The sequence below is a fragment of the Erpetoichthys calabaricus genome, chromosome 12, assembly GCF_900747795.2.
Source record: "Erpetoichthys calabaricus chromosome 12, fErpCal1.3, whole genome shotgun sequence".
Classification (NCBI taxonomy): domain Eukaryota; kingdom Metazoa; phylum Chordata; class Cladistia; order Polypteriformes; family Polypteridae; genus Erpetoichthys; species Erpetoichthys calabaricus.
This window is the reverse complement of record NC_041405.2, coordinates 159,735,215-159,750,905: the sequence shown is the minus strand read 5'-3', so window position 1 is coordinate 159,750,905 and position 15,691 is coordinate 159,735,215. Positions and strand designations below refer to the sequence as shown.

General features: G+C 43.5%; 1 protein-coding gene across 1 annotated transcript in view; it reads right to left on the bottom strand.

The window, feature by feature from the left end:
* Positions 1-392: 392 nt before the first annotated feature.
* The window catches only part of si:ch73-60h1.1 (calcium/calmodulin-dependent protein kinase type IV), an 89,958-nt gene continuing 74,659 nt past the window's right edge, over positions 393-15,691 (bottom strand). The window contains exons 9-11 of the mRNA XM_051935012.1: positions 10,726-10,852; positions 1,549-1,701; positions 393-1,468 (exon numbers count right to left, since the gene is read on the bottom strand). Of these exons, the coding sequence (XP_051790972.1) occupies positions 1,109-1,468; positions 1,549-1,701; positions 10,726-10,852 (640 nt within the window). The 3' untranslated portion in view covers positions 393-1,108. The remainder of the gene's footprint in view (positions 1,469-1,548; positions 1,702-10,725; positions 10,853-15,691) is intronic.

The following is a 15,691-nucleotide window of genomic DNA, read 5'->3' as shown; positions in this document are numbered from 1 at the left end:
GCTGGCGGCCAATTGCATAGTGAATAAGCGACTCTTTGAGGTTCATCCATCCATGCATTTTCCAACCCGCTGAATCCGAACACAGGGTCACGGGGGTCTGCTGGAGCCAATCCCAGCCAACACAGGGCACAAGGCAGGAACCAATCCCGGGCAGGGTGCCAACCCACCGCAGGACACACACAAACTAAGGCCAATTTAGAATCGCCAATCCACCTAACCTGTATGTCTTTGGACTGTGGGAAGAAACTGGAGCGCCCGGAGGAAACCCACGCAGACACGGGGAGAACATGCAAACTCCATGCAGGGAGGACCCGGGAAGCGAACCCAGGTCCCCAGATCTCCCAACTGCGAGGCAGCAGCGCTACCCACTGCGCCACTGTGCCGCCCTCTTTGGGGCTCATATATTTGTAAATCTGACTCTGAAGGAGTCACCAGCCATCAACCTCACCGCATGTCACTGCTGACTATTCTGCGTATTTTACCTGTGGACTTATTGCGGCACTCGGCGGCTGACGAGTGCTATATAAAAATATGTTTGTTTGTTTTTTTTTGTAATTTTTGCAGTTATTGCTTTTCATAAAATCAGTCATAGATATCCCATGATGCTTTTGTTTTTCTTATTTAGTTTCATTTTCCCGTCATCGTTATTAGTACCAAATGCATTACCCGCCATAAGCCTGCCGGATTTATTTGATTGGCTGATTCATTTCATGTTATCCCCCAAGTAGCCTGACCTCTCTGTTCTTTACTCTGTGATGTTCTGAGGTCCTGTTTCATTCTGAAATGTGACATGTGACCCAGCAGTCCTCCTCATAATGTTTGTACACAATGAAGAAGCTGCCTGTTCTTCCCCAACATCACTTTATTACTAAGTATGTCATCACAGAGATGCCTCTGTCCTCCTCCTCCTCCTCCTCCTGCCACAATGGCACAGCTGGCACTCCTCAGAGTGCAGAATACAAACATACTTGACAGAGAGGTTGGCACAGCCATTGCCGTATCTTCACACTGTTTCAGGCTGTGAAGATGAGCGTGAGGCCCTCCATAGTTTCAGTCCCATGGACTGGTCCACTGTGCCGCCCACATCTCCCCTGACTTGGCTTCTTCTCTAAGGTTGCTGCTTCTTAGACTGGGATGGTGGCATCTCCCGGCTTTTCCTGGGGTTCACTGTCTTTGTCGAGTTGGTCTTCGACCTGACCGATGGCTTAGAGGGGCCCTCGGTGGTGCTGGTGTTGCTGCCAGTCTGGCCTGATTTGCCCCCACCCTTTGAAGAGCCTGTGGAGGTCAGACCAGAAGAAGCACTGGCCACTTGTTTGACCGGGTGGCTACTGGAATGTGGTGCGCCTGCCTCACTGGTATTTCTGTTTGGATACCCAGCTTCAGACTCAGCCTGGCGGCTCCCTCGGGATCCCTCGTGGTCTCTGTGGTTGCCAATGCGACTGGTGGCCACCACGGCCTTCACAGCTGCCTGTGGAGACAGTGAGGTACAAGGCTGGGTTGAGTTCACGCGGGCACTGTGCCATTTGAATGGCACATTTGCCAACTCACCTTTAGCTTGCGGCGGGCATTGAACTCCTGGAGCTTCTTCTGTGTGGTGTCCATGTGGGAGAAACGGGCGGCTTTACCCGACACCCAGGGGTGCTGCAGAGCCTGCTGGACATTTAAGCGATTCAGGGGGTCCAACACAATGAGCTTTGACACCTGGAAGAAAGAAGGAGAGCTGAAAAGAGTCGAGTGGAGGGTCTCAGAAGTGAACACTGGGTCACCCTGCACTGTCCTTTATTGATGTGGTGCCCAGAAAACGACTTTACGTTTTAATATACAGTCATGTGAAAAAGTAAGTGCACCCCATGGAAATTATTGACTTTTTCCATATACAGTCATGTCCATAAATGTTTGGGCAGCAACGCTGTAAGCGCCAATCTTAATGTTAAATTTACTTAAGTGTGGCTGCTTAATTTCAACAGAATATCAGTTTCTCATAGTTACTTAGAATACGGTATAGTCCTTTACCCCATGTAAGTTACCATGAAAGAGAACTATATATTGTGATATAACAAGCCCCAAACCCCCAAACACGAACACACACAGAGTCCCGGGTGCAAATACAGGTGTGTTAATTACACCACACTCCTTTATAAGTTACAAAAAGTCTTCCTCACTATAGTCATCACCGCACCGCCCTCTTCCAGTGAAGTGTTGCCTTTCTACCTCCCCAGTCCAACTCGCCTGGATAAGGGAGTGCAGTCTCTTTTATTACAGACCTGGGAGTACTTCCAGTGGCAGGGCAATTGTCTGATGGAAGTATGTCCGGGTCACACGGAAGTCCATTATAACAGGGAGCTTGTTTCCCTACAGCACCCTATTATGGCATGGTGACCCAGCAGGGCTGCTCTGCCAGACTATATTTCCCAGCATGCCCTGCTTGTTTCCCACTGGGGCCCGATATCCAGGGCTGTTGCCATCTAGCGTACTGGGGGAGTAAAACCCCCTAGCGACATTTCTTTTAATTGGGCTGTCTGTCTGTTGTGATATAAGATTTTGCATATAAGTTGATACATATTTTGTATGTCTGTATTTGTAATTTAGGCAAAGCAATGTTACAGTAGTGAGAAGCATTCATGTTTAATTCAGGAATGGGTCTCTTTGAATTTTATGACAGAGTTGGGGGGGGGGGGGGGGGGGGGGGGGGGGTGGGGTGTGTGTGCCTTAAACCAATTTGGCGAGTGTTTCTCTGCTAAAGTCTTTCAACCCCCGCAAGAAAGCCATAAACACATATGGTCTTGGGGGTGGACTTGCTTGGATCAGAAGCTTTTAAGTATCATGATGTCCTATTGGCTGTAGGGGTTAGACAGAGAATCTATAAATCTGCTTATTCAACCACATTCTTTCTCTCTTACTAGCCAACATATGATGAAGAAGTATCTCTTTTACCAAACTGATGAAGACCATCACACCATGAACTGAAGAAGACAACACAATGGAGAGCACAACTCGGCAGCCATATTGAGACAGGCAATGCAGCCTGTTCTGAAGAAAGCTGAATGATGCTTTAACTAGAGACATTAAGTAACTACAAGTCTGTGTGCTGCCTGAAACTACACATCAACATTTAATCAGGTTGTATGGTTGCCAATATTCAAATGTACTTTGCATATTGCTATTATTTATGAATATTATCAATAATACATTATTTTATGTGTAACTTAACTCCTGCTTGTCTTTTTACTACACCTAATTGCCTGAGGTTATACAGTGCATCCGGAAAGTATTCCCAGCACATCACTTTTTCCACATTTTGTTATGTTACAGCCTTATTCCAAAACGGATTAAATTCATTTTTTTCCTCAGAATTCTACACACAACACCCCATAATGACAACGTGAAAAAAGTTTACTTGAGGTTTTTGCAAATTTATTAAAAATCAAAAACTTGAGAAAGCACATGTACATAAGTATTCAAAGCCTTTGCCATGAAGCTCAAAATTGAGCTCAGGTGCATCCTGTTTCCCCTGATCATCCTTGAGATGTTTCTGCAGCTTCATTGGAGTCCACCTGTGGTAAATTCAGCTGACTGGACATGATTTGGAAAGGCACACACCTGTCTATATAAGGTCCCACAGTTGACAGTTCATATCAGAGCACAAACCAAGCATGAAGTCAAAGGAATTGTCTGTAGACCTCCCAGACAGGATTGTCTTGAGGCACAAATCTGGGGAAGGTTACAAAAAAATTTCTGCTGCTTTGAAGGTCCCAATGAGCACAGTGGCCTCCATCATCCGTAAGTGGAAGAAGTTCGAAACCACCAGGACTCTTCTTAGAGCTGGCCAGCCATCTAAACTGAGCGATCGGGGGGAAGGGCCTTAGTCAAGGAGGTGACCAAGAACCCGATGGTCACTCTGTCAGAGCTGCAGAGGTCCTCTGTAGAGAGAGGAGAACCTTCCAGAAGGACAACCATCTCTGCAGCAATCCACCAATCAGGCCTGTATGGTAGAGTGGCCAGACGGAAGCCACTCCTTAGTAAAAGGCACATGGCAGCCCGCCTGGAGTTTGACAAAAGGCACCTGAAGGACTCTCAGACCATGAGAAAGAAAATTCTCTCGTCTGATGAGACAAAGATTGAACTCTTTGGTGTGAATACCAGGCGTCACGTTTGGAGGAAACCAGGCACCGCTCATCACCAGGCTAATACCATCCCTACAATGAAGCATGGTGGTGGCAGCATCATGCTGTGGGGATGTTTTTCAGTGGCAGGGACTGGGAGACTAGTCAGGATAAAGGGAAAGATGACTGCAACAATGTACAGAGACATCCTGGATGAAAACCTGCTCCAGAGCGCTCTTGACCTCAGATTGAGGTGACGGTTCATCTTTCAGCAGGACAACGACCCTAAGCACACAGCCAAGATATCAAAGGAGTGGCTTCAGGACAACTCTGTGAATGTCCTTGAGTGGCCCAGCCAGAGCCCAGACTTGAATCTGATTGAACATCTCTGGAGAGATCTTAAAATGGCTGTGCACCGACGCTTCCCATCCAACCTGATGGAGCTTGAGAGGTGCTGCAAAGGGGAATGGGCGAAACTGGCCAAGGATAGGTGTGCCAAGCTTGTGGCATCATATTCAACAAGACTTGAGGCTGGAATTGCTGCCAAAGGTGCATCGATAAAGTATTGAGCAAAGGCTGTGAATACTTAAGTACATGGGATTACTCAGTTTTTTTATTTTTATTAAATCTGCAAAAACCTCAAGTAAACTTTTTTCACGTTGTCATTATGGGGTGTTGTGTGTAGAATTCTGAGGAAAAAAATGAATTTAATCCATTTTGGAATAAGGCTGTAACATAACAAAATGTGGAAAAAGTGATGCACTGTGAATACTTTCTGGATGCACTGTATATACTATAATAAATTATAAACGGTGGTAAGTCTGTGAGATTAGGCATTCTGACAAAGGCTACTTATTAATAATACAATAGGGGAAAGTAGAGCAATATATTACTCTACCAAGACAAAACACCATCCATGCTTTTCCAAGTTTCCTTCTTCCATGATCCCTTCTTCCTCACCGGCTGGGATACCGGGATTACATACATATACGTATATACACACATACATGTTGTCACACATGTGCGCATGGGAGGCAGCTAAAGGGCTTGAATGAAGGTAATTCCATGCCAGACCAGGGGGTGGTGGTGTGCACTAACCCTTTTTCCTCTGCAGACCAGCTACAGGAAATTCCACCTGGTCCCGATGACGTCACCTCCAGTTCTGGGGCCAATGACGTCACTTCCAGGTTTCAGGCCTGATGATGTCATTTCCAGTTCTAACCCTGGTTGCCTCAATTCCTCTGCCTGACCTTAAAACCACCATTTTGTATCCTGTAAATCAGTTCTGTCTTTTTTGAACCCAACTTACATTATACGGCACCTTTATGTGGCGTTTTGTCCATTCTTTAGACAATATATAACAGGGTGTATATTAAGCCAGTTAGGAATCTGTATCATTGCTAGCACGCACTGTAAATAAGCTGGCAAACGGGAGATTGGCATACAGTTTTCTGACCATTTCTAATATGAACATTCTACATGTAATATGACCATACAGTATGACCAAACTTAGAAAGAAATGAAATAAGATAAAAAAAAAAAGCCTTAAACAGAACTTTTCTTAATCAAGAACTTTTCTTTTCTTCTAATAAAAGTGGGTTAAGATGCCAGCTGCGAGTTGAGTATGTGGGACATATTGATTTGAGCACCATGATCAGAGGGGCATAGTCAGAGATAGCATTCTACTTGTAAGATTTGATCATAGGCAGAAATTTGTTATCTATAAAGAAATAATCAATTCTTGAGTAGCAGTGATGTACTGGTGAGAAGAAGGAATATGCTCTTGAGTTTGGATTTAGAAATCTCCAGGCGTCTGATAAGTTGAGATCAATTACAAACTGTGTAATTGTTTTTGCAGTGTTAGATGTTATCGCCACTGTGGCTGAAGACCTATCCAGGTCTGGACTTAAAACACAATTAAAGTTTCTGGCCTTTATAATTTTATTAATGTTCAAATTAGGAATGGATACAAATATATTTTGGATGAAGTTTCTATCATCCACATTGGATGCTTAGATATTTATAAAAAAAAACACTTTACAATTAAATAAATGACGATATCGTCCCATATCGCCCTTCTGAATCAGTACTACATTTGATACTACACATGAAATTGTTCTATGTATTAAGATTCCCACACGCCTAGGGTTTTTTTTTTTGTATAACTGCAGTGGAATATTTGGCCAGTCCAATCTCTTTGCAACCAAGATTGATCCTTGCTTAATATGTGGGTCTCCTGTGAAAACACTATCTTGCCGTTTAGACCTGCTAGGTGAGAGAATATTTTCTTTCACTTTAATTCATGATTAAGACCTTTGACATTCCAGCTCACAAAGTTCACTGTTTGGACATAGAGACATTGCTTCTGAACGTTTGTTGATATTTTGCAGTCTTAAATTAAGGTGGTAAATTATTACATAATATAGCTTTAACCTTAATTTCCAATTTTGCCAGGAGTTATTACTATGAAACCTATTATCATGTTGGCACTTACACTTACAATTGTAAGGGTTAAAATGATAGATTAGAAATGGCTTGCTCTCTGTCTCTCATCCCCACCCATTTTGCTTCCCCATATGTGGCTAGGCCACACTTCATGAAGTCCCAGTCATCTGACATACTTAGAGACAGAGCACATCCGAAACAAAACAAGCACCCCAGCAGCGGTGTAGAAGGATTAAAGTAGAGATATCTATTGGCAATACAGTCCAAACACTATAAACCTAGAATATAAGTGGTTTACTGCAGTATGAATTTTCCTCTATTTTTGTGTGAACTGGTTTGCTGTAAATGTACTAAAACTTTTAAAATTAAGATATTTGGTCTGTGGAGATATTTGAGAACGTGTCATACTATTACCAGAACTGTCCTATGAAGCCAACTAAAAGCCACAGGACTTTGGTAATTTTGAAAAAATGCAGCTACAGACACAATTTTCATCATTTTGGTTCTGTAGGCCTCCACAATGGAAGTGAAGAAATAAATACATGACTGAAGTGTAGGCTTTCAGCTTTAATTCAAAGGGTTTAAAATGTCATATGAGCTGTTTAGAAATGACAGCCATTTCTGTATGTGCCCCCCCCCTATGTTCAGGCCCAAAAGTGTTTTTTAATACTAAGGTGAGAGCTGCTGTTGACTTAGTTGCACCTGAAAAGACAGTTAAAAAATCTTCTAGCATTGTTATACCATGGAAGACCCAAAGAGTGTCTGATTTAAAGAGAACATGCCGTAGAGCTGAGCGTAAATGGAGGAAGACTAAACTAACTATCCACTATGAAATATTAAAAGTTAAAATAACAGAATACAATAACACAGTCCGTCTTGAGAGGCGCTGCTATTTCTCTAAGATTATAATAACAATGCTAGTAATCCCAGAGTCTTATTTTTGATGATTGATCGTCTGCTAAACCCAGGTAACTCAAAGGAATGCCTCCTAAGTACTTCCAGTAAAACCTGTGAGGCTATTTCTGTATTTTTCAATCAAAAAAATAATGATATTAGAAATAACATAGTATATCTCCCCAACACTGTGGATCCTCCTAAACCCCAGTATTCCGTTATAAACAAATTAAACTCTTTCACTAGGATAGATTTACCTGATTTACATAAAATAATTTCTTAACTGAGACCCTCCACCTGCGTCCTTGACCCAATACCAACAAATTTTTTCAAAGAAGTATCGGGCGTGCTAATTGATAATATTCTTGACATAGTAAACTCGTCATTAGATACGGGGGTCTTCCCAGACTGTCTTAAGACTGCTGTAGTTAAACCCCTACTTAAGAAAAATAATCTCGACCCCTCTGCTCTTGAAAATTATAGACCCATCTCTAACCTGCCTTTCTTAAGTAAAATTCTAGAGAAGGCAGTCATTATACAGTTAAATGAGCACCTCAATAAACCTGCTATTCTTGATAAATTTCAGTTGGGTTTTAGAACAAATCACAGCACAGAAACTGCACTCGTTAAAGTAGTCAATGACTTGTGAGTAAATGCAGACAGAGGCCATTTATCTGTTCTCATCCTCTTAGATCTGAGTGCCGCATTTGACACCATTGATCATAATATTCTTAGAAATCGCCTTAGTCAATGGGTGGGCCTCTCTGGCAGCGTCTTAAATTTGTTTGAATCCTACCTGGCAGGGAGAAAATTCTTTGTTAGTTGTGGTAATTATAACTCAAAGACACCTGATATCCTATATGGTGTTCCACAAGGCTCTATCGTGGGTCCGCTGCTCTTCTCAATCTACATGCTTCTGTTAGGTCAGATTATCTCAGGGCACAACGTGAGCTACCACAGCTATGCTGATGGCACACAGCTGTATTGATCAATTGCACCTGATGACCCCGATTCTCTTGATTCACTAACACAATGTCTGACTTGCATTTCTGAATGGATGAATAATAACTTTCTCAAGCTAAATAAAGAGAAAACTGAAATCTTAGTGATTGGCAATAATGGATACAATGAGGCTATTAGAAATAAACTGGATACATTAGGATTAAAAGTCAAAACGAAGGTAAAAAGCTTAGGGGTAACTGTTGACTGTAATCTGAATTTTAAATCGCATATTAATCAGATCACTAGGACAGCATTTTTTCACTTAAGAAACATAGCAAAAGTTAGACCTCTTATATCATTGAAAGATGCAGAGAAATTAGTTCACACTTTTGTTTTCAGTCGACTAGATTACTGTAACGCACTCCTCTCAGGACCACCCAAAAAAGACATAAATCGTTTGCAATGAGTGCAGAATGCAGCTGCTAGAATCCTAACCAGGAAAAGAAAATCTGAGCACATCTCTACAGTTTTGATGTCACTACACTGGTTATCTGTGTCATTCAGAATTGACTTTAAAATTCTGCTTATGGTTTATAAAGCCTTAAATAATCTCGCCCCATCCTATATATCGGAATGTCTGATGTCTTATATTCCAAATCGTAACCTCAGATCCTCAACTGAGTGTCTCCTTAGAATTCCAAGAGCAAAACTTAAAAGAAGTGGTGAGGCGGCCTTCTGCTGTTATGCACCTCAAATCTGGAATAGCCTGCCAGTAGGAATTCGCCAGGCTAATACAGTGGAGCACTTTAACAAACTGCTGAAAACACATTACTGTAACATGGCCTTCTCATAACTTCACTGTAATTTAATCCTGATACTCTGTATATCCAATTCATTATAATAACTATTCATTCAAAATCTGTACTAACCCCTACTCTCTCTTCTGTTTCCTTTTCTGGTGTCCTTTTGGTGGTGGCGCAAGCCACCACCATCTACTCAAAGCACCATGATGTTCCAACAATGATGGATTAAAAGCCAGAAGTCTGTATGACCATCAGCATCAAGTGACTCCGTGAGAACCCTAACTACAAAGAGGACTATTTCATTTATGTTAGGTAGAATGCCCAGAGGGGACTGGGTGGTCTCGTGGCCTGGAACCCCTACAGATTTTATTTTTTTCTCCAGCCGTCTGCAGTTTTTTTTTTTTGTTTTTTCTGTCCACCCTGGCCATTGGACCTTACTTTTTTTCTATGTTAACTAATGCTGTCTTATTTTAATTTGTTATTTTGTCTTTTATTTTTCTTCATTATGTAAAGCACTTTGAGCTACTTTTTGTATGAAAATGTGCTATAGAAATAAATGTTGTTGTTGTTGTTGGACGTTTGACTGACAAACTGTTCCATAGCCAGGTGTGAGCAGGTCCCTCATTCTTTCGTTAACTGTTAAGCAGATAGAAGGTAGTAAAGTATAGGGAAAGTATTGGAATCGTCCAAAAATTCGATTTCAAGATTTTGATGAATCTCGATGTTTTAGACCTCCCCGAGTCCAAAAATATCATTTTTAGAATTATGTCTTTGTCTGTGTCCGTGTGTCTGTGTGTGTGTAAACATGATAACTTGAGTACACTTTCACTTAGGTCAACCAGATTTTGCATACAAGTACTAGGTGCAAAACGTAGATTACTTTTGGAGTATTTGCGTTTACCGGAAGTGATACTTTACCTTTTATTCATGCAGCTGTAGAGTCCGATTTTTTCAACTTTTATAATAATTGTTCAATATATTACTAATTTGATTTGATTTGTTGTGAATGGCTCTATAATGTACATAATATAAAAATATAAACATTGTCTTTCGGTTCACTCCTCAAATATACATCCCCATATCTGAGTATACGAGAAAGTGTAGGGGAGACTCTTGATTTTTTTTCTGGCACACCTTGCATGCAGGTCAGATTTTGTGCCAGTCTCTTTGTGGTTGTAGATGCAGGACCTTTGACACCAATTTTGTAAAAATTACCCCGTCATGAAATTTTGGGGGACCTCCCAATCTGTGAGCCATCATGGACTGGGCCTTGAAGACAACTAAGAAGGGAAGAATGAGTAGTGAGAAAAAAAAACACTTCAGACCATCAAAGTGAACAGGAATGGATGAGCTTGTTGATATCATATAATAAACCAGAAACTAATTCTACATCTGCTAAAACGGTTAACTATTGGAAAGAATGGAGAAAATATATGAGCCACATCGCTAGGACAATGACAAAGTGCATAGAATCATCACCCAGCCCCCTGACACACCTTCACATGTCTCTGTGGGCCACGACCATGGAGGCTACTTACCAGATCTTTGGCATTGAGGGACACGTCGTCCCACCAGGGTGACACAAACTCATAGTCACAGGTGAGGATGCGGCTGTACATGTACTGATCCCCCCGCAGGTCAAAAAATGGCTCAAACCCACACAGTCTGTGGAAACAAAAACAGGAGACAAACTTGACAAACAGCATCAGATAACTAAAAAAAACATCTGTGGGTCTTCTGTGGCTTGTTAGTGATGGTGATAGAAGAAGACCAGACTAGGCATGGATCCAGTTTTAGATATTTAGTCTTTATATTATGTAGAATCCTTCATACCATCAAGTGATGCCTGACAAAGCAGGGCAGAACCAGACTGTTAGGACCTGCTGGGCTCCATGTAGCTTCTAATCACAGGCTTTTCCTCAAAAAGCAGGCTCCACTGAGGCCTAGTTACCTAAAACGGACTCACTCCTAAACTCAAAAAGCAGGGTCCACTGAGTCCTAGTACCTTAAACAGCCTCACTCCTAAACTCAAGAAGCAGACTTCACTTAGGCCTAGTTACCTAAAATGGACTCACTCCTAAACTCAAGAAGCAGGCTTCACTTAGCCCTAGTTACCTAAAACGGCCTCACTCCTAAACTCAAGAAGCAGGCTTCACTTAGGACTAGTTACCTAAAATGGCCTCACTCCTAAACTCAAAAAGCAGGGTCCACTGAGGCCTAGTACCTAAAATGGCCTCACTCCTAAACTCAAAAAGCAGGGTCCACTGAGGCCTAGTACCTAAAATGGCCTCACTCCTAAACTCAAAAAGCAGGGTCCACTGAGGCCTAGTACCTAAAACAGCCTCACTCCTAAACTCTAGAAGCAGAATCCACTGAGGCCTAGTTACCTAAAACGGCCTCACTCCTAAACTGAAGAAGCAGACTTCACTTAGGCCTAGTTACCTAAAATGGCCTCACTCCTAAACTCAAGAAGCAGGCTTCACTTAGGCCTAGTTACCTAAAACGGCCTTACTCCTAAACTCAAGAAGCAGGCTTCACTTAGCCCTAGTTACCTAAAATGGCCTCACTCCTAAACTCAAAAAGCAGGGTTCACTGAGGCCTAGTTACCTAAAACAGCCTCACTCCTAAACTCAAGAAGCAGGCTTACTGAGGCCTAGTTACCTAAAACGGCCTCACTCCTAAACTCAAGATGCAGGCTTCACTTAGGCCTAGTTACCTAAAATGGCCTCACTCCTAAACTCAAGAAGCAGGCTTCACTTATGCTTAGTTACCTAAAATGGCCTCACTCCTAAACTCAAAAAGCAGGGTCCACTGAGGCCTAGTTACCTAAAATGGCCTCACTCCTAAACTCAAGAAGCAGGCTTCACTTAGGCCTAGTTACCTAAAATGGCCTCACTCCTAAACTCAAGAAGCAGGCTTTGGGAGCTGGCCAAAAATTACATCACATGTCTTACGACATTTAAGATCTTTTGTGACAAATTAACAGATCAGGATGTCATGAAGCTGGTGAAATAACTGAAATCAACTATAGTCAGAGCTGGCCATACTTTCAAGTCTCACGTTTATACAGAGACACCAAGTCTGCTTTCATGTATAGCAGGTAACCCAACATCAGCAGTGGTGCAGTTGCATACGTCGAGCTTAGTCATCAGTCAGAGCCCCACCAATGTCATCAAGGTGCCTGAACAAGCAACAGCTGCACCCATGCAAAGGCTTCCATCTGTTTCTGAAGCTTTGAGTTTGAAGGTGAACGACCTCCTTTATCATTCAGCTCTCTTCGATATGACCTGTAATGTCCGTCAATTCAGTCAATATTGAGCGACAGAATAGATGTGCGATCAATATTTTGCCTCAATGGTGATGCAGCGACACACAAAACACCGGGCAGTTCTAATCAAAATTGACAGACTAGTGAGAGTCAAAGCCCATTGACAAGGTGAACTGATGGTGAGTCTCTCACATGCAGAAATTGGGGACAGTGTGGAGGGGCAAGATGAAGATGATTGGGGTCAGATTTACAGTTAGGTCTGTAAGTATTTGGACAGTGACACAACCTTCATCATTTTGGCTCTGCATACCACCACAATGGATCTGAAGCAAAGTAATCAGATGTGATTGAAGTGTGTAGACGTCCAACCATCCATCCATCCTCTTCTGCTTATCTGAGATCGGGTCGCGGGGGCAGCAGCTTGAGCAGAGATGCCCAGACTTCTCTCTCCCCGGCCACTTCTTCTAGCTCTTCCGGGGGAAGCCCAAGGCATTCCCAGGCCAGCCGAGAGACATAGTCAGCGTCTGGTCGTGGAACAGTGGACCAGCTCTACACCCTTGGCAGGGTCCTGGAGGGTGCATGGGAGTTTGCCCAACCAGTCTACATGTGTTTTGTGGACTTGGAAAAGGCGTTCGACCATGTCCCTCAGGGAATCCTGTGGGGGGTATTCCGAGAGTATGGGGTACCGGCCCCCCTGATAAGGGCTATTCGGTCCCTGTACGATCGGTGCCAGAGCTTGGTCCGCATTGACGGTAGTAAGTCGAACCCGTTTCCAGTGAGAGTTGGACTCTGTCAGGGCTGCCCTTTGTCACCGATTCTGTTCATAATTTTTATGGACAGAATTTCTAGGCGCAGCCAGGGCGTTGAGAAGGTCCGGTTTGGTGGGCTCAGGATTGGGTCACTGCTTTTTGCAGATGATGTTGTCCTGTTTGCTTCATCAGGCTGTGATCTTAAGCTCTCTCTGGATCGGTCCGCAGCCGAGTGTGAAGCGGCTGGGATGAGAATCAGCACCTCCAAATCTGAGACCATGGTCCTCAGCCAGAAAAGGGTGGAGTGCCCTCTCAGGGTTGGTAGCGAGATCCTGCCTCAAGTGGAGGAGTTCAAGTATCTCGGGGTCTTGTTCACGAGTGAGGGAAGAATGGCGCGCGAGATCGACAGGCGGATTGGTGCGGCGTCCACAGTAATGTGGGCTCTGCATCGGTCTGTCGTGGTGAAAAAGGAGCTGAGCCACAAGGCAAAGCTCTCAATTTACCAGTCGATCTATGTTCCTACCCTCACCTATGGTCATGAGCTATGGGTAGTGACCGAAAGAACGAGATCGCGAATACAAGCGGCTGAAATGAGTTTCCTCCGCAGGGTGTCTGCGCTCTCCCTTAAAGATAGGGTGAGAAGCTCAGTCATCCGGGAGGGGCTCAGAGTAGAGCCGCTGCTCCTCCGCATCGAGAGGAGTCAGATGAGGTGGCTCGGGCATCTGATCAGGATGCCTCCTGGACGCCTCCCTGGTGAGGTGTTCCAGGTACGTCCAACCGGGAGGAGGCCCCGGGGAAGACCCAGGACACGCTGGAGTGTGTAGACGTTCAGCTTTAATTCAAGGGGTTTAACAAAATAATCATATGAGCTGTTTAGAAATGATAGCCATTTCTGTACAAAGCCCCCGCTATGTTCGGGTCCAAATGTATTTGGACGTTTGACTGACAAGCTGTTTCCTAATCAGGTGTGTGCAAGTCCCTCATTATTTCATTAACTGTTAAGCAGGTAGAAGGTCTGGAGTTCATTCCAAGTGTGGATATTTGCATTTGGAAGCTGTCACTGTGCACCCTCAATATGAGGTCCAAAGAGCTGTCCGTGCAAGTAAAACATGGCCATCATTAGGCTGAGAAAACGAAACAAACCCTTTTGAGAGATAGCAAAAACACAAGGAGTGGTCAAATCAAGCATCTGGCACTTTCTTAAAAAGAAGGAACACACTGATGAGCTCAACACCACCAGAAGGTTTGAACAATCATGGAAAACAACTGTGCTGGATGATCACAGAATTCTGTCCTTGGTGAAGAAGAACCATTGAATGACATTTAACCTAATGAAGAACACTGTCCAGTAGGCAGGCCTATCATTGCCAAAGTCTGCAATCAAGAGAAGGCTTCATGAAAGTAAAGACAGAGGGTTTACCACAAGGTGCAGACCACTGGCAAACATTAAGCATAGAAAGGATAGATTAGACTTTGCCAGAAAACATTTTGTAAAAGCCAATCCAGCTGTGGAAAAAAAATCTTTCCACAAAGGAAACTAAGATCAATATGTACCAGAATGATGGAAATAGAAACGTATGGAGAAGAGAAGAAGCGGCTCATGATCCAATGAATACCACATCATCTGTGAAACATGCTGGGGGCAGTTTTATAGCATGACTGTGCATGGCTGCCAATGGAAGTCAGTCACTAGTGTTTATTGAGGATATGACTGTTGACAGAAGTAGCAGGATGAATTCTGAAGTGTACAGGGCGCTATACTGTCTGCTCAGATTCTGACAAACTGATAGGACGACACTTCACAGTACAGATGGACAATGAGCCAAGTCATACTGTGAAAGCAAACCAAGAGCTTCATAAAGCAAAGCAGTGGAATATTCTTCAAAGGCCAAGTCAATCAACTGAGCTCAACCCAACTGGACATGCAGGTCACTTACCGAATACAAAACTCAAGGCAGAAAGTCCAATGAACAAAGAAAACATCACTGGGGTGGAAACCCAGCACTTGGAGATGGCCATGGGTTCAGATTTCAGGCAGTCACTGACTGTAAAGGAGTTTCAACCAAATATTATTTTTATAGTTATGTTCGTTTGTCCAAATACTTTTGAGCCCCTGAAAATAGGGGGACCATGTAAGAAAATGGTTGTATTTCTAAACAGCTCATACAATGTTTTTGGTAAACCCCTTGAATTAAAGCTGAAAGTCTACACTTCAAACACATCTTGTTTGCTTTGTTTCAAATCCATTGTGGTGGTGCACAGAGTCCATCCATCCATCCATCCTCTTCCGCTTATCCGAGGTCGGGTTGCAGGGGCAGCAGCTTGAGCAGAGATGCCCAGACTTCCCTCTCCCCGGACACTTCTTCTAGTTCTTCCGGGAGAATCCCGAGGCGTTCCCAGGCCAGCCGGGAGACATAGTCCCTCCCTCCAGCGTGTCCTGGGTCTTCCCCGGGGCCTCCTCCCGCTTAGACATGCCCGGAACACCTC